Source organism: Lethenteron reissneri, chromosome 34 (assembly GCF_015708825.2).
Source record: "Lethenteron reissneri isolate LAM-NWPU_2019-01 chromosome 34, ASM1570882v1, whole genome shotgun sequence".
Taxonomy (NCBI): Eukaryota; Metazoa; Chordata; class Hyperoartia; order Petromyzontiformes; family Petromyzontidae; genus Lethenteron; species Lethenteron reissneri.
This window is the reverse complement of record NC_083812.1, coordinates 12,130,350-12,148,993: the sequence shown is the minus strand read 5'-3', so window position 1 is coordinate 12,148,993 and position 18,644 is coordinate 12,130,350. Positions and strand designations below refer to the sequence as shown.

Below are 18,644 nucleotides of genomic sequence, written 5' to 3'. Positions count from 1 at the left end.
CTATGATGTACTCTCTGTCATTAGATATACTGTATTTATTTGGAGTTGGAGGCAGTCGCCCTCCAATTACAGCGGAGGGCAGAGGAGCGACGCTCACAACAACGAGCGGAACACAGGCAGGGCTGATAAAACGCTGAAAGTTGGCACAGTGGGGGAAGCACGGTTGTTGCATCTTCCAGCCATCTCAATCAATCCATGGTACCACCTGGGTCTGTCCTGCGAACTACCAGTGGGCCTTCGACACTTCACGTGGCCGCAAAGTGCACCCAGCCTGGCACAGACGCCGTTGTGACGTCACCGCCACTTATTGGCGAACGGCGGTTGTAGTATTTATTTGAGTTTCACACTTACCTGGCCATACATAAAATGACAATGTAGATCATATCCGCGTGGGTTTTCGCTGAAACCATGGGCTGAATTCTGCAGTAACAAAAAATGATATCTCTGAGATCGAATTGCACAAGTCACAGTTCACCCACTTCAACCCCCCCTCCGCATCCCTCGCATCAAAAATGCTCGTCACATTTCCCGTCTAGTGCCTCCCTTCCACCCTCCCCCGCATAGTCAATATCGCTATATAAAGGCAGCATGCTCACGAAACGAAACGCGCAGGATCTACTCAAATAGTTTGCCGCTGGTTTTGTTTTTAACTCTCAACGTGGTGTGTGTGTGTCTGCGCACACCTTACCGAGATGGCCATGTCATCCAAGGTGCTGGCCTCCTTAGTCATTCTCCTGCCCATCATCCAGGTCAGTGGTGCTTTGTCCTTACACTTTCAGAACATTTTTCCGTGACACGTTTGAGCCATTTGTCCGTGACGATGGTTAGTTCAGTGTCACAGAAATGCTACAACATTCAATAACTGACGCTCTACTTTGAAAACGGCTGCCAATTTTGCACAATTTGTATCTGCTCAATGTTTGAATTTCACCAAAGCATTGGAGTTGGGCACGTGAGTGTGTTAAGCTTTCAATAAATCAAGTGTAAACAGCACAATGAGTAGATGTTACATATACTGTATGCCTATGTATGTACTGCAGTACTCCATAGAAAGTACTGTAATCAAGTATAATGTCCTGTATGTTCCTGCCAATGTGCGATTTAGAGAAATTGTGATATTGACAAAACCTCCGTGGATAATTTGCAGAATTATGTTGATAACTTCAGCTGCTGGTAAATGGTGGTGGAGATTATAACCTGTCATCTGAAATTCACAACATTCTAGTTTTTGGGTAAATTTAAATCTGCATTATTTGAGAGCTAGTGTAGGAGCGCATGGTTTTCTTGTTATAAACTATCGTTTTGTGGAACGATTCAAATATAACAAATCTGCTGTAATAACCACGCATTTCACTGGTTTATATGGTAATGTATCAATGTATACTGCCTAGAAATGGGCACATGCTTGTACTACCTGAGTTACATTTACAGACAATTTATATCTAATTATCACTTAGTGGGAAGTCAACAAATGCTGTCCTTTAGTGCGATTGCTTCCGACTATACAGTACAGTATCATGCCATTCATCCAGCAGCGGATTGGCAAAGGGCTGTAAATTCTTATATTTATATAAATGCAAGGAAAGTCACTTTCCACTCACAGATATGTAAACACGATAACGTCGAGGACAATTTATGCAGCTGGCAGCAATTGAAGGGTACATATATCCGACGATGTGTATAGTTGACTCTAATTGGCAATTTGTTACACAGAAACTTGTTGTTATGGGATTGTTCTTATGCCTGTAGATAATTCAATGTTAAACCTGTGCAGGGGTTGGGGGGGAGTCAACATCACACCGATTGATGGCAAAGATGAGGCTTCATACGTGTCAACCCATACGGTTTACCCGTAATGTTGTACAAGGAAATTATACAGCGTACAGCCGTTTCAATACGGTCAAAAAAAACTACGTCTCTTTGTTTGTGTTTCTCCTTTGTGATGTGACTTTGTAGGATGAACGTTGAGATTGATAAGGTCTGAGTTTCGATTTAAAGCTTTCGTGACTGCAGGGATTCATCTTCTTGGTTCTTTCGGTAAAGTCACGTAGAAGGGAAGTAATAAAATAATAAAAATAAACATAATAAAATAATTCTCACGACGTTTCGGCCACAACGTTTCGGCCACAACGCAAGCCTCGACAGACCTGGTTTTCACCTGAGGACGGCTGCTTGCGTTGTGGCCGAAACGTCGTGAGAATTATTTTATTATGTTTTATTTTTAATTATTTTATTACTTCCCTTCTACGTGACTTTACCGAAAGAACCAAGAAGAAGGTCTGAGTTGGTCTGTAATAAGGTAGGCACTGATAATGGATTGACAGGAATGTCAACAAGTGCGGTTCGTGCTCTCGATCGATGCTTACCGGCCGTGCCGCACGTCCCCGTGCTCTAGGTGTGCATTGCTGAAGAGATCAGTTTGCGAGGCCCTCGTTTGACGGAACAGCGAGCGGCCGGGCAAGGATCGTGTGCATCGGCGACAGCTGACCTCTGCGTGCACGGCGACTGGGTAAGTTGCGAATGTGGAACAATGAAACACGTGTTCCAAGATCTGGCTCGTTCCAATCGGTTCACTCCGACTGATGTTTCCTTTCACTAGTGGCTTCATCAGTGCCTGCAGGAGCAGCACGAGCTATGACACACATTGGTAAAAGCATAGCAGTGGACACATTTCAAGCAAGCAAACTTGACGATGTCGTGATGGATCATCGAATGCCATTGTTCACATAGTCTTGACATATGCGCAGGTATTCATGTTAGGATATGAGCATTTTGATGTCAATCCCACGTACGAAAATACACATTTATTAATATCCATGAAAAGGTATGTATTGGCTACTATTATAGCCACAACTGGTTTAATCATTGTAACATGAAAACAAAAGCATTTTATTTTAATAAAAAAAAATTGAGGCTCGCTGATTACCAGTTTAAAGTGCATTAATGTGTTGCAATATATGTATTTGAACGAATAAGACAAATATATTTAATGTTATATATCAAGTGCCAGTGCTCAGGCCCCCCAGAGTGGAGAGTTCTGTGATTATCAAACATCAGGTGCGTGCAGTGTCACTGCTCCTGTGATGCTGCTGCAATACAACCACTAATATGGATCTACAGCAAAACATTTTTACGAGTGAACTACAGGAATGAGCATCGTGTCAAGTTCAGGTTGCATTTAAATGGTAATGAGACTCAATTAACAAAATGGATTAGCATCTAGTAATTTTTTCATGAAGTAATGTATTCTGAATTACATCCATATATCCTCCAATTACAGATGTTTATTTTTAGTTTTGTGGCTGCACTAGGAATGGCTTGCCATGTTACTGAGCTTTATACTAACATATATCTTAAATTTAGATTTAAAGCTTTCGTGACTGCATGGATTCATATTCTTGGTTCTTTCGGTAAAGTCACGTAGAAGGGAAAAAATAAAGTAATATAAGAATGTTTTATATTTATATTATTTTATTATTTCCCTTCTACGTGACTTTACCGAAAGAACCAAGAGTAGATATCTTAAACTTTACATTTTCTTTAGTTAGCCTTGGAAAAACACCATTCACCATTGCTAATGATAGATTTTTTTTTATCTGCAAAATGATGAGACAATTTGAAATTAAAAGTGTACATTTTTTTTGGGAGCAATAATATCTCTTGTCTTCCTTAGGGTCGCAAGTGCCCGAGTGGATGCCGAATGCAAGGCCTGATGACCCGCACAGAGACGGACATTGGAAAGCGCATCGGGGACCTCACCGAGAGGCTCGCGCGGTTGGGACGCCTGTACACGCAGGTGCACACGGACTTCCGCGCCGTGAGCGACACCTCCGGACAAACGCTGAACGAGCACAACGGTACGACGACGCAGGGAAACATTTCCCCCTCTTCTGCCTTGTGAGGCGGCGGAGGACAAACTGAGACACGTTGGGAGGTCAACTGCTCGGGCGCGTAATGAGGTGTTCATAATGAATTCAAGGGTAGCCCATGAACTCTTTGAGAAAAAAATGAAAGTGTTATGCTGCGACAGTGATGAGATATATGAATAAAATGTGACCGTGAAAAAAAAAACCCAAAACCAGTTGATCTATGTTCTTATGATTTAAATACTAAGCGTAAAAATGTATTCCGATTCCGAATGTTGCATGGGCATGACAGAGTGTTATTTGTGCTTGTCCCTCAGAACTCGAGGTACGCTACTCGGAGGTGCTCAGGGAACTGGAGAGAAGAATCATTCATCTGCAGAGGCGCATCAACATGCAGCTTCAACAGCTCACCCTGCTGCAGCACAACATCAAGACCCAGGTCTCACAGATCCTTCGAGTGGAGGTAAGGAGATTCATAATAATGTGTGTTGATAGAGTGCAAAAGAGTGCAAAGGACGCCACGGTGGCGAGACGTTAACTACCTCGCCCGGGTTCGATCCCAACCCTGACGCCTGCATATTTGGAGTTTGCATGTTCTCCCCGTGGTCGCATGGATTTTTCTCCGGGTCCTCTGGTTTTTCTCTCCTCATTCAGAAAACGTGCGTTATTGGCTGCTATATATTCCACGTGATAAGCAGTTTTGTTGAGCTATTATTTGTGGCCAGGTCGCTCCTGAAAATAGCTATATAGATCAGTGTGCCTTTCCTGGTAAAATAAAAAGTTTAGCTTCATTTTAGTAATTCACATCAGGCCGTTGCAGAGTGCTTCATACATGGTGATTCAAAGTAATTGTTTAAAAATGTAAAGAAAGAATGGGTTACAGAGCCGATGACAGGGGGTGAGGAGGGAGGGGAAGGGCGGGGATTATTTGCTATTCCTTTAGAATCGTCTACAGGGAGGGAATAATTACAAATCGCACGTCTGTTTGTGAGGTGATATGGGCAGGGCCAATTTTTTCACCGAGGAAGGGCACTGATCCAGAACCAGGGGCACGTAACCCATATACACCTCACCCTCACAAGCCACCGCTGTTTCAGGTGCTGGATAAACTGCACACACCCTGCACGACCATAATAACTGTATAATGGGTTCGAGCTAGCAGATGAGATCGGAAGGCTGACCACCACCACCATGAGATCGTTATTTTACAGCCAGGATCCTAAATAAACTGCCGCCTGCTTGCTTGAGTAAGAAAACAACTTCACCTTCAATGACTTATGGTTTTTGGTAACGTTATTTTCGTGAGGTACAACCCCAGCTAGAACGGATGTGTTTTCTGTATTAATTATTTTAATGCGAATATGTTCACTGGAATGTGTGTGCCCGGACAGCTGGACATAGACGTTGCCCTGCGCACGTGTAAGGGATCATGCGCGCGGTATATGGAGTATCGCTTGGACAAGGAGAAAAACCTTCAGCTGGAGAAGGCCGCCAGCTACATTGCCAACCTCAAATTTGACCGCTTCGAGGAAGTTGTGGTGGAAGAGACACTCAACAGGAGGGTTGAAACATCAAGCCACACATTCCAGCCAACGCCGTCGAACGTTGGTCCTCGCAGGTGAAACAAAACGCGATAAAAAATCTGCACGGACGAATGTGTAGGTCACGCGTACACACAAAAAAGACAAAGATCCCCCGTATAGCCTTAACAGACTGTTCCGGCAAGTACTGTTAGCGAGCACCTATGATGGCCAGACCGGCTCACGAGGGGGTTGGGTGGCCAGCACCACGCCCAGACTCATTTGTCTCCCTCGTGGCGATGTTTTTTTATATGTACCACACCAGGTACTCATTTGAGACTGAGTCGACCTAGGGGAGGCCCATGACCGGTTCAGATAATCGTCACCGATGTTGGCCGTGAGCGGGAATTGAACTCGGGTAGCACAGCGTGCTAATCGCCACACTACCGCACCCACACACACAGATGAACGCCAGGAATGCCAAGGCATGCGCACGGTGGATGTGATTCATACAATAGGTCACCTTCACACACTCACATATGCATGCCAAGTGCAGTTATGGGCCCAAACGACCTACCGCCGTTCGCGCTTCCCTGATGCCGAGTCACTTAACACACGCAACACGCCACGCGCCAAGGGGTCAGAAATCCCCACCACCACCACCAACCCCTCCTCCTCCCCATTCCCGTGACAAGTGGTCCCTCCGGTGACACCTTGTGGCAGCACCAAGCAGACATTCCTCGGATCCTTCGCAAGCTCACACAGCCGTGACACGCTCTCAGCACAGGCCACGGCATAGAATACACACGTGATGATGCCCCAGCCCTTCCCGTGTGCATTATACTATCAACCGTATTCTCCGGATTATAGAACACACTTTCACCCCCCACCCACCCTGTGTTTCACAGCAAAAGTTTCCGATGTTAAATGCGATCGCAATTGTGATGTCATCCCACGTTTTGTGCTCCACAGGGAACCTACGTACGTGGATCACGGTCGGCTTAGCAATCCAAACGAAGTGGCCCACTCGGCTTCCTCCTCCTCCTCCTCCACACACACGTCGTCCTCATCCTCCTCTTCACAGCCGGTGTCGCCCGATTCGGCGTTTCCACTTCCTGGTAGGACATTCCGCACTGCCACATTCAGCATCGTCAATAAAGTCATCATCATCACCATCATCGAGGCGGTGATGCGGTTTGTCCAGCGGTAGCGCGTCCCCTGCTCGTTGCAGAGGTTTACGGTTCGGAGCGGGCCAGCCGCTCTGGTTATTACTGCGTTGTGTATTTACGATAAATTACGCACCGTTGCGTTCACAGTGGACGTTATAGATCCCCCTGACGTCATTAGAAATGAGGAGGCTCCTCGTGTACCAGCTTCATTGTCCACATTTGCCAAACTCTATCAAGACTCTGCAAATTACTCAATTGGGATTAGCACAGAGCAACATCACCCCACGCTGACATCCTGCTGCAGACGACGTCTGCGAAACATTGCACCTTTGCGATAGTCTTGCTCTATTAGTCTATGAGAATGGCGCGATTACCTAGTGTACTAAAAATGTTTTTTTATATCAGAGAACAACACAAATCCCAGGCAATGCCAGAGACAGGAAACATGAAGCCTTGTAAACTGCTCGATTTAATTTTTTACGAACATTGACCACATTAATTGTGCTTATTACAGCTATTAGCTTATTCGTGTTCAGTTTAATTGTGTCGTTAACCCACACCGCTTCATTCTTACCACAGCAAGCCAAACTGGAAAGAACATCGTTCTGCTTAGTAACATGCCTAGAATATTTACACTATGAGACCTCCCTTACCATTGGCAAAATATAGTGATAGGTTTTTACCCTTTCAACTGGTACAAAAACTGACACCTTTTTACAAGGCATCATGTTTGCAATAAGCACAACACAAGCAGTCAAAATGCAAACAAAAAGAAACAACTCTGATAATGATATGCACTGTCCTTGAAGTTGATTGGTCCACACCCGAGACAGCTTTTTGGTAGAGCCTAGTCTCCATTGGTGTTGGACCAGATGACGCCAAAAGACATACAACTCAAAAACAGCGCACTATCAGAGTATTGAGAGCTCGGGGTAAGCATTTACACTATGAGACCTCCTTTACCAGTGGCAAAATATAGTGATAGGTTTTTACCCTTTCAACTGGTACAAAAACTGACACCTTTATACAAGGCATCATGTTTTCTTGTGTTGTGGTTATTGCAAACATGATACCTTGTATAAAGGTGTCAGTTTTTGTACCAGTTGAAAGGGTAAAACCCTATCACTATGCCTAGAATATTCAGTACAATCATCGCTCCAGCAGAACACAAAGTCTTGCTCTAGACGCCATCATCATACTGTGTACGTATGTGTGCATTTGTGTGTCACCAATGTATTTTGAAACACGGTTGTTGCCAATTATCAATCACTTAGCTCTGTTGATAAACGTGCGCTTCGGCACGTGGAGTTGAGTTTGTCCTGCTTTTCCCGTACTGTACGTGCTCTCTCTTCCGTCCCTTTTTTGCCAGGATCCAACACTGGTGCCAGCGAATGGGACTTCAATTTCCACGATGAAAGCACAACGGGGAACGGTCCACGTGACGAAGCTGCTGCCTCGTCGAGCGCCCACAGTCCCAGCACTACTTCCCACCACACAGCCACCTCCACCACCTCGTTCTCCTCTGGCACGAGTGGAAAGGATGTGGCGCCATTGGGGGTCACTTATAATAGTGGGGTTCGCACTGGTGGGAGCATGATGGACGGAAGTTCATCCAACACGGGTACAGGCGGGGGCTCCAAGACCACGACCAACACGGGCAGTGCGCAGGGCGGTAGCTGGAGTACAGGTGGAAGAACAGAACCCAATACGGGCAGTGCGCAGGGTGGTGGCTGGAGTACAGGTGTAAGAACAGAACCCAATACAGGCAGTGCGCAGGGCGGTAGCTGGAGTACAGGTGGAAGAACAGAACCCAATACGGGCAATGCGCAGGGTGGTGGCTGGAGTACAGGTGTAAGAACAGAACCCAATACAGGCAGTGCGCAGGGCGGTAGCTGGAGTACAGGTGTAAGAACAGAACCCAACACAGGCAGTGCAGCAGGGCGGTAGCTGGAGTACAGGTGTAAGAACAGAACCCAACACAGGCAGTGCGCAGGGCGGTAGCTGGAGTACAGGTGGTAAGTACAGAGACCTAACACGGGCAGTGCGCAGGGCGGTAGGCTGGGGTACAGGTGGAAGTACAGCGACCTAACACGGGCAGTGCGCAGGGCGGTAGCTGGAGTACAGGTGGAAGAACAGAACCCAATACGGGCAGTGCGCAGGGCGGTGGCTGGGGTATAGGTGGGAGTACAGCGACCAACACGGGCAGTGCGCAGGGCGGTGGCGGTTACGCCGCCGGAGGAACGGGTGCGCAAACGGGGAGTGGGAGCACAAGCACACACAGTGCTCACAGTGCTAGTGGAGGCACGAGCAGCCTAGATATGCTCCCAGCCCTTCCAGACTTTGGCACGTGGGATATGCCAGATCACTCAGACATATTCAGTAGGCGCCGTGTGTCCACATCCTCCACGACGTCATCCAGCAGTGGCGGTGGCCACGCCGGTGCTGCTGCTAGTGGTGGTGGTGGTGATGGAGGAAGTAGGTTTGGTAGTTTATTCAAAACTGATTTTGGGCCTGAATTCCACGAAGAGTTCCGAAGCATGTTGCCTGGGGCCAGCAGGTCATCATCTTCGTTGTCGTCGTCCTCAAGAAGTACGTCATCCACATCAGGTGAGGAATGACGATTTAGTTTTCAATGACGGTTGTTTTATGCATATTTGTGCTGTTTGTGATAATAATTTAAGATATTAACGTGTGACTAATGACCTGCAAGTACTTATTTATCGATATTAAATCTCAATATAGTATTATATTATTCTACTCTATCGGTATGGTTTACATGAATAGACCTCGCCTGAGAAATATGCCTCGAGTTTTGGCCTGTGGGAAACGTGGTGACCGTACTGTTCCCTGGCGTAATATATACTGCATCTATAACAGGACCTTTGAATGCATGTCAGTTTTCAAGACTCAGAGACTAGCTGACCCATGCCAATGTCTTTCCCATTATCCTGACATGAGCACTCAATCCAGGCCACATCAGACTCAACTCGTTGTATTCTGGAGAAACGAAATCACATTTAAACCCGAAAGTACGTTTCTCCTGCTCAATGTGTTCCGTGCCCCTGAAGCTCACCGTGCGGGTGTGCTCCCTCCAGGAGGGAAGACCGTCACCGAGTCGGTGGTCACCAAAGTTCTGAGCAACGGCACGACCATCACGCACCACACCAAGCACGTGTCCACGTCCGACGGAACGGGCGTCGCCAACGACGGCGTGTCCCCGCTGCTCGCGGGGAGAAAGACCAGGGCAGCACGGGTACGTGGCGCACGGACACACTGACCTGGGCGACGCATGCACGCATGCACGCGTGCGGCGGCGCGCGGCCCGACTGGCTCTCACACGGCCTGCTTTGTACAGAGGCGTTGACGTCGGGCGTGGGACCGGTTGTGTTGTATGTATGTACATTGAACTTCTCTCGCACCGTACGTAGCCAACCGTGCAAATCGGAGGTGCGGTTAGGTGAACGCCAATCGCCTGTGGGACAAGTGTCGGTTATGCACAACAACAACAACTTCTGTTCATTTAATTTGCATCATCTCAACCACGTACACAAACGTTAAAGGTGCATTAATAGTCCATGTCGATTGCTTGCAGTGGACTGAGAGAGCAGATTCTCAAGCACCACATGCACAGAAACGCAAAACTTCTGCCGTTCCTGCTTCCTCTCATCACGTTCGGCTGTCCTGGCTCCTCGTTATATCGCAGCCAACGTGTTGGTCCTGAGAACAATCGCAAACCTGCCCTCCTTTATCCCACACACTCATTGCACCTTCCTCATTGTGCACGTGTCTTAATATTCAGCATATCACAGTTAAGCAGATGTACGCTAGCTTACATTGCTCAGATATTGAGCGTTTGCGAACTCACACAAAATGACAAATTATCCTGTGTTTGCATGTTACGTCAACTATACACCCGCATATACTGTATTGAACTTATTTTGTTGTACGCGAGAGGGGAGTGGAGGGGCGGTGGTTAGCAGGAGTGTGCTAGAGTCCCGACTCATGAGCACGGCTAACATCAGTGGCGAGCGTTATCTGGACCGGCCCACAGTCACCAGCAGTCGATGATGATTCGGTATTGGTCAATTGCATTTTTAAGTTTCACTGAATATGATTGAAACAAATGAGATGTGTGTGCTTTTTTTATCACTGTGTTACAGAGACGAAGAGCCAAGGCTACACGACCTTGACATGATCATCGCTTTCATCCCGATTAGTTCTGCCATCCAACTGTGATCAACTGCAAAGGCTTCGTTGTCCGTGGCTTCCTAAATTTAAACACAATTGAAAAGTACACTTTACTAAGCTACTTGCTTTATACGGTTAACAATTCTTCAATCTAAATTCGTGCAAAAAATATGTCTTCAAAAACAGCATGCGAAAACACGTTGTGAAATGTGACCTGTTGAGAACGTGGCACGACTAGAGAAGAACACTTTGGTACTCTTGTGCAGGCAATCACAAAATCTGAAAATGTTACCTTGGCTCGCGATGCATTGAGGCAGTCGTGGTTGTGAGAATGCGTTCCTCACATTCGTGCAGCCCAAAGTGACTGCACGCAACACAATAACACCTGGTGCGTTACGTAACATGTTGGAGAATTGAAGGTTGTATTTTCTTGTAATGCCTATTTCGAGGAATGTTATCTGTGTTGCACCAACTGAATAAGAGACGTGTTTTGAAGAAGTACACTAAAGCAGATGGATTAATAATAACAAGCTTTGCAGTTTGCCAGAAATAATGGAAACATAAAAAATATATATTTCATCAGCAGTCGACTGTCTACTGTTCGCTGGCTGTGAATCCAATAAAGAAAATTTCCCGCATTTACGCATTTGAATCCGTTAGTATTGTTTGAGTGGGAGACCACGCTTAGGAATATCTCTCTCACAATGGGAGCTGCTGTGTGTTGGAATGTCATTCTTTAATATTCTGCACATGTGAGTATACATCGGCCAACAGCCTGAGCGTGGGTAACCTGGGCTTTGGAAGTTCACCCCAGGTGAGATCGAAAGAAAGGCTATGGACAATGTGATCACGATTGCTGCGAACCCTTCGCGCCTATGAGCCCCTGCAGGATTGGGGACGTTACCAAGAGATGATGGCTCCGCTCACGTTGGCTGTGACTCCAGGCTGTGCATCATACTGGTAGGAACCCACTGGTTCCACCAGCCCACAGGGGATTGTGTCCGTCCGTCCGTCGTGCAGGGAGGGGCTGGGTGGAGAAGGAGGGGTTGGGTGGGGTGGGGAGGGGCTGGGTGGGGAGGGTGGGGAGGGGCTGGGTGGGGGGGAGGGGCTGGGTGGAGCTGGGTGGGGGGTGGGAGGGGTGGGGCTGGGTGGGGAGGGGCTGGTCACCCCGTGGTGCCCTTATAAAACTCAATGTTTAACCTACTCACGCCGGCTTGTGCCCACCCTCACAGTCGGGCATATTTGCGGAATACACCACGCCGCCGTTGACCCTGGCCATTGACCGAGAAACCCAACGTTCCTACCAGCTCCCTCCGCAGGAATGTGTTAGGCGCCACCGTGGCAAGATGTTATCTACCTCGCCTGGTATTCAGGAGGTCGTGGGTTCGATCCTGATCATAATGCCTGTCTGTTTGGAGTTTGGAAGTTCACCACGTGGTCGCGTGGATTTTTCTCCACGTCCTCCGTTTTTTCCCTCCACGTTTAAAATCATGCGTTTAGATTATTTGGCTGCCTATACAATTCCACATGATAGGCCACTTTGTTGAACTTTCATTAGTGGCCAGGTAGCTTTTGTTAAAGAGCTATATAGCTCAGTGGGCCTTACCTAGTAAAATAAAACACAGTTTATGTTGAAGTTTTTAGATAGTTTAAAAACTCCTGTCCCTCAAGGCCATCGTTGTCTACTAAGTGCCCAGTAAACATGTGTAGAGGAGTAAAATGGGGACGTGACGTCAGGTGTGCCGTTCAGTGCGATGACGTCACGTCTCCTAGGGTACTTAAAGGATACCCCGTGACGTAGGCGGGGTCACTGTGGGAACGGGTAGAGTAAACAGGGTGAAGAGGGAACCAGGGGTAGAGAGAGGGATCGAATAGGGAGTGTGGGGAGAAGCCGGTGGTAGCCATAGAGGTGCTTCTCTCTCCGCTCGGTGGAGTCGGCAGAGTTCACGATCCGACACGAGAGAGAAACCGGAGCTAGCCAGCAGGGACCCGGACTCAGAGTAGGACCCCTAGCCCTTGGGAGTTGTGTACCCTGCTGTGTAATATTGATAAGCTTTAATAAACCCTGGCAGAAGCCCTTAACTTACCTCCGTCTACGAGTACGTCCGTCGGAACTACTCAACACATGCAACGTCGGTCCAATGTTGACACGTGGTTGGAACCGTTAGCCGAGTGCTCGCCCAACGTTCCTGTGTTTTAACGGAGGAACCATTTGCAACCGTCTTCTTGGTTCTTTCGGTAAAGTCACGTAGAATGGAAATAATAAAATAATAAAAATACAACTTAATAATAAAATAATAAAAAGCATAATTTTTATTTTTATTCTTTTATTATTTACATTCTACGTGACTTTACCGAAAGAACCAAGAAGATGAATCCCTGCAGTCACGAAAGCTTTAAATCGAAACTTTTGCAACCGGTTTAGAGTTGTGTTCGTATTGAGCCAATGCTGGTGAAATGATTCCCTGCCAGAACAGAAGCAAGCGTGGCTGACGGGATGTATACTAGATATAGGAAGGAGACATCCCTTACGGATCTGTGTTACTGATCTTCTTCACAACAGCGGCGGCCAATACGTGGATTGTGGATCACAACACATTTGTTGTACATCTCAGGACAAATCAGGACAATGACATCATAAGCAGGCAATTCTCGTTCGGGCTGATGGCAAGTACAAATCCCCGACTAAGAACTCAAACATTCACAAGTAATAACTTGTACCAATAAATGGCGCGATTAATTCGTGTCCAGAGTACGGTATACAGCAGCGGTCGGGAACCTATGGCTCGCGAGCCATATATGGCTCTTCCAGTGACGGCATATGGCTCAAAGACAATTTAGAGTTGAAAAAAAAATCAGTTTGGAACTGATTTTAAAATACTTGTAATATTGCTCAATAATACTGTGTCATTTTAAAGTAAACAGAAATTAGTTTTGAAGATAAATTTCACGAGTCACGCCTGCATGAAGCTCAACCTCACCACGTATGAACCAGACTACAAGGCCATCAGCAAAACCATGCAGCACCAGAAGTCGCATTAAAAGTAAGACATATTTAATTTATTATACGTTAAAAATACTATATGGCTCTCAATGAAATATATTTAGAAATATTTGGCTTTTATGGCTCTCCCAGTCAAAAAGGTTCCCGACCCCTGGTATACAGCAAGGCCGTAGCCATGGAGTCAACATTGGGGGGACCAAATCTTCCAGGGGGTGTGGGGTTTCCCCCCCCCCCCCCCCCCCCGAGAAGAAAATCTAAATTTGAAAAGAATTTCCTGCCATTTCCTGCCTAAAATATAAAAAAATTCACTAACACATAGGATGGATTTTTCTTAGTTTTTTACAATAATGTCTAATAGTGTATTGTATTACATTGCTCTGTTTTTTCTTTTTTACCTTTTCTTGTTTCATTGTATGTAATGGCAGAGATTAGGGATTAATAAAGGACAATCATATAAACAGAAATTTATTTTATACCAATATATTGGGGGGAACATTTTGAGCATATTCGAATATGTATGTTTAGTAATGAAGGTGTTATTTCCGATTTAGCCAGCGTGTTATTATACATACATCGTCAGTAGAGGGCAGTGCAGCACAATCCATTGCACTCTCCTCCGCTCCAACGTAAATGTTCCCCGCCACCGACCGGCACTGACCACCAGAAAGTTGTATTCAGTAGGTGTAGCCCTGTGAGCCATGCGGCTCTTGAGTCGGGTGCAACCGCAACAAACAAAATATGAACAGAGAACATCTTAACGCGACGACGCGCAACAGAAACATCCTAAATAAACCAGCAAATCTTCCAGAAAAAAAACCCACCGTATTACAACGCTGTGTGCAAAAATCCCAGTGTGATGCAAGTCAAACAATAACAACCATAAGACGTATTCTTATTCTTGGTTCTTTCGGTGAAGTCACGTAGAAGGGAAAAAATAAAAGAACAAAAATTTAAAACAATACAATTCTCACCACGTTTCGACTGCAACATCATCACGAAAGCTTTAAATCAAGACCACAAGACAATTTAGATTAAAGTTATCAGGCCAACTCTGCACTTCCGCAAGAAACATGGCTTAACCATATGTTTTTTTGAAATCGCCAAAATAAAGCTATAAAATACAATCATAGGAACTTTGATTAAAATTTAACAATAAAGGAGGTGAAATGATCCCCATGAGCCACAGGGCACGTGCGAGGGGGTTTCTCATCCAGTAGTGGATCGCCACGAGGGCTTTATATGCACTTGCTACGAGAGTTAAGACACTCGGACATCTCTGTATTAGGCGCTCACGCATGTTACTGCTCTAAAATGTAGGGCAAAATAAATCAATCAGACACCACACCTTCACACGGAGCTGTTACTCCACGTAACATTGGTAACCAGGGACGTGCGGTCAGGCGAGGCAGGGGGGGGGGGGAAGAGCCTCATCTGTCATGCTCCAATGAAAATATCTGTTACGAAAAGTAAAAAAAAGAATAATCAAATAAAATAAATATGAAGATTTTTCCACTGATCTGTGTTCTAAATGTCATTTCTGTACGATTCAAATCATTTTTATAGTCAAAATCGCCAAATTTGCGGAGCTCCGCTGCAAATACAGGAAGAGACGAGAGGTGAGGCAGCGACGAGCTCAGCCTCCCCTCTGATTGCGCAACCCCTCAGTAATTGGATAGAGCGCGGGCAATAAGCGCGTGCCTGTTACTATCTCAGTATGTCACCAATTTAATGTTTGTAGACCCCTGTATTCATGTCCTCGCCTTCCATACTCCAGGTAACTTATTTCACGTATGTGTAAAAATATATTTAGTGTCGCCGGTCTTGTCATGAAACTGCAATGAAAAAGCACCAGGGGAGGCAGCTATCACATCTGCCTCACTGAGGGGGACGTGTCTAACACGCCCCCCTCAGTGAGGACACGCCCCCTCAGTGAGACCACGCCCCCCTCAGTGTGTGAATCTGGCTCTGACACGAGCCAGTGCCTCCCCAAGCCATTGACCTCACCGCACCTGACTGCTGTTGATACACATCCCGTCAGCCACACGAGTGCGTAATTTCAGCAGCATTGATCGGTTCAACGTTGGCAACCAACACTCAGCGCCTCATCAGCAACTTACTTGACCCATGCTGGTGACTGCCAGACGTCCACAAGGCAAGGGACCCTGCTTCCCCTCGAGACCACGGGTCCCGAGGGCGATGTAAAAGTCACACAATGCAAGAAGGGAGCCAGGGTCTGAGGAAGAGTGAACACGAATCGCTGCCACAAATTTTGCCACCTTTGACGGTCACAGGATTTGAGACAAACTGGACCGGGAGGTCTGTGAAAAAAAAAAAGGTCTCATCATGCATCGGGTTTGAATACGGTCGCCAATCTTTTCATCCGTAGACCAAACCCAGACATTTCTGGCACCCCAAGTCTACCAAAACTGTGCACTGTTAGTCTGCAATAATGTTCAACAGTACAAAAACTAATTCTGCCACGTCAGATGTAGTTGTATATAAAACTGCAATAGTGCAATCACAACCACAATTACAGCACCACACACACACACCTACTACCTAATATTGCAATCACATCTATTGCTCCAGTGACAAATGTGTTCATGAAAGGAGACGACACTGATCCCAACCCTCACAGATCCATGAGCCCAGGTGTCGGCAACCTGCGGCTACTAAAGCCGCATGCAGCTCTTGACGGACTGCGTCGTGACGCTATTTATTAAGCACCACCGTCTCGACGTTTTCACCACGTGCATTGAGGCTCTTGGAATACTGAGGTTTTTTTAAAACCGAAATTCGAAAAAAAAGTCTCTTATTTTGGTTTGCCGACCACTGCACTAGCCGGTCACATAAATACACTGCCCATGAAGATCACAGGAAACCTACCGGACAGTGTTGAGGCCAACCAACTATGGTTGCAAGCTGCATTTCAATTATACTACAGTAACAGTACACACAAGCGTGAGAGTCTAGAAATTACAAGTGATTATAAAGTGCGATGATGTCTGACTTGTGCCGACTACGATTCCGCAGAAAAAAAATGCAGTCACCCAGGCTCTCACAAATCAAGGCCTTGTTTAATTTGTTTTTTATAAATGTACCGGCTACACTGAGATGACATGGGGAAGGTAAAAAGTCAGCTGAGGAGGTGATTACTTTGAGTTGTGTTACGTGATTTTGTGTCGAACTCGGACCAGAGACCTTGGCTGAAAGATCAGCCGTTCACCGGCGTTGGCTCTGCCGGGCCGGGCTGTCCTGGTGAGACAATGTGTGTCGAGGCTGGCCCCAGGGTGTGATTGTATTTTATTATTATTATTATTTTACACGCTTTTATTTAACTCACTGTATCTGTTGTTGTTGTTGTATCCTCAAATTTTGTAACAAAATTTTTACCCACTTCCCAATGTGGTATCGACTGCAAACTTGGTATATTTATGTCATACTAATGACAATACTATAATCTATCATAAAAAATAAAAAAGCATATATTTCTAAACAATCTTTTTATATGTTATTTTTCGGTCTGGCTCTAATTGTCCACGGTAAACTGACGTTGGCTGTAATTGGCCAGGGTCCGTTAGGTTATGGAAAGCTTCGGGGCCACTTCCTGGAATCGTGGAGTTCTTTCATTACAAGTACATTTCATAAAAGCGTGTTTAAAAAAAAAAGTTTAAAAAAATGTTTACTTATTAATCGCTTCTGCTGGGGTTATGGACTCCCAGAAGGCCGTGCGGCTGATAGGTTGTGAAATAAATGCCTTTATCATTTGTGTCGAGACGGAGGTATGGAGGACAAACGCCGCTCGTTTTCCTAATTTGTGGCAGGTCAACAACGCACATGGAAATGATTAATTCTACCACGACTCGTGGTCGAGTGCACAGGCGCTTTGACTTTGTTTCACATTAAAACCATGTTCTGTAATTTTTCATGAATGTTTAGAACTTACGTTCAGAGTTGGCATGGTGAAAACAGCCTGTGATGTTCGTTTTATGTGCAATAGCTGCAAGCGCGTGTGTGCACACACACGTTAATCATTCAACCGGGCAAATGTTTTTCAAAGATAATTTCTTCCCGTTGTCCAATATTTGTTTTTGGAGGACAAACTCAAAGGCACATCAAAGAGGAAAACTCCGATGTGGGTGGGCGCTGCCCATCCCTCATTGTGCTTGTGTCACTGGCAGAGTGAACCTGCACCTGTTGATAGCCGCAATCATTTTCAAATTCTGGGTCGTGGTACTACCCAAAATATCAGCACATCCTCTGTAGCGGATTAAATTGCCTCCACCTTGTCCCCACTTACTAAAAACACAAAATTACATTTGGGTTTTGGAGTTTGCCAGCTAAGCACCGGGTGAATCACGAGCTTGTATCAAACTAAATAAGACAATACTCCTTTCCATATCTGTCCCTCTGCATAAAAAAAAAAACATTTTACATATCCCAACGGCCACATGGCCTTCTGCGGTCACAGATCGATCTGTACAAATGATACGCGGTTACGCAAGAACTAGAGGAGTAAGCCAAACGTGGCGGCAAATTAGTTGTTTAATCTGCACAAAAGCACTGATGGTGATGGGGGTGGTGATGATGGCGTTGGGTGGCCCAGGCGGGCAGAGACGGTGACAATGATGATGAACAAGGAAATGGGTCATCCAGAAGTTGGCTAAATTAATCTTATCCATACTTTCTCATGGATAAGCGTAACCTCGAAGTTAGTGGCATATTCATCATATTATCTGTGCATATCCATGGTTTCTACCTGACTGAAATTGACCAGGAAGAGGTCATTCATCTTATTTTTCGTGCGATAGCGTGGATAAGAGGAGTTTCCACGAAGTGTTCTTACTTTCCACTTTGATTGTATCATACAATATTTTCTTGGCCTTGACACCTGCAA

General features: G+C 45.9%; 1 protein-coding gene across 1 annotated transcript; it reads left to right on the top strand.

Annotated features, from left to right (window-relative positions):
* The first annotated feature begins 585 nt into the window (after positions 1-585).
* On the top strand, positions 586-11,385 carry LOC133350678 (fibrinogen alpha-1 chain-like). The gene is given in 11 exon segments (XM_061565299.1): positions 586-749; positions 2,396-2,509; positions 3,674-3,857; positions 4,184-4,329; positions 5,258-5,484; positions 6,359-6,504; positions 7,925-8,490; positions 8,492-8,635; positions 8,637-9,162; positions 9,651-9,808; positions 10,716-11,385. Coding segments are annotated over 11 exon segments (2,298 nt in total). The 5' UTR covers positions 586-692; the 3' UTR covers positions 10,746-11,385.
* The last annotated feature ends 7,259 nt before the right edge of the window (positions 11,386-18,644 follow it).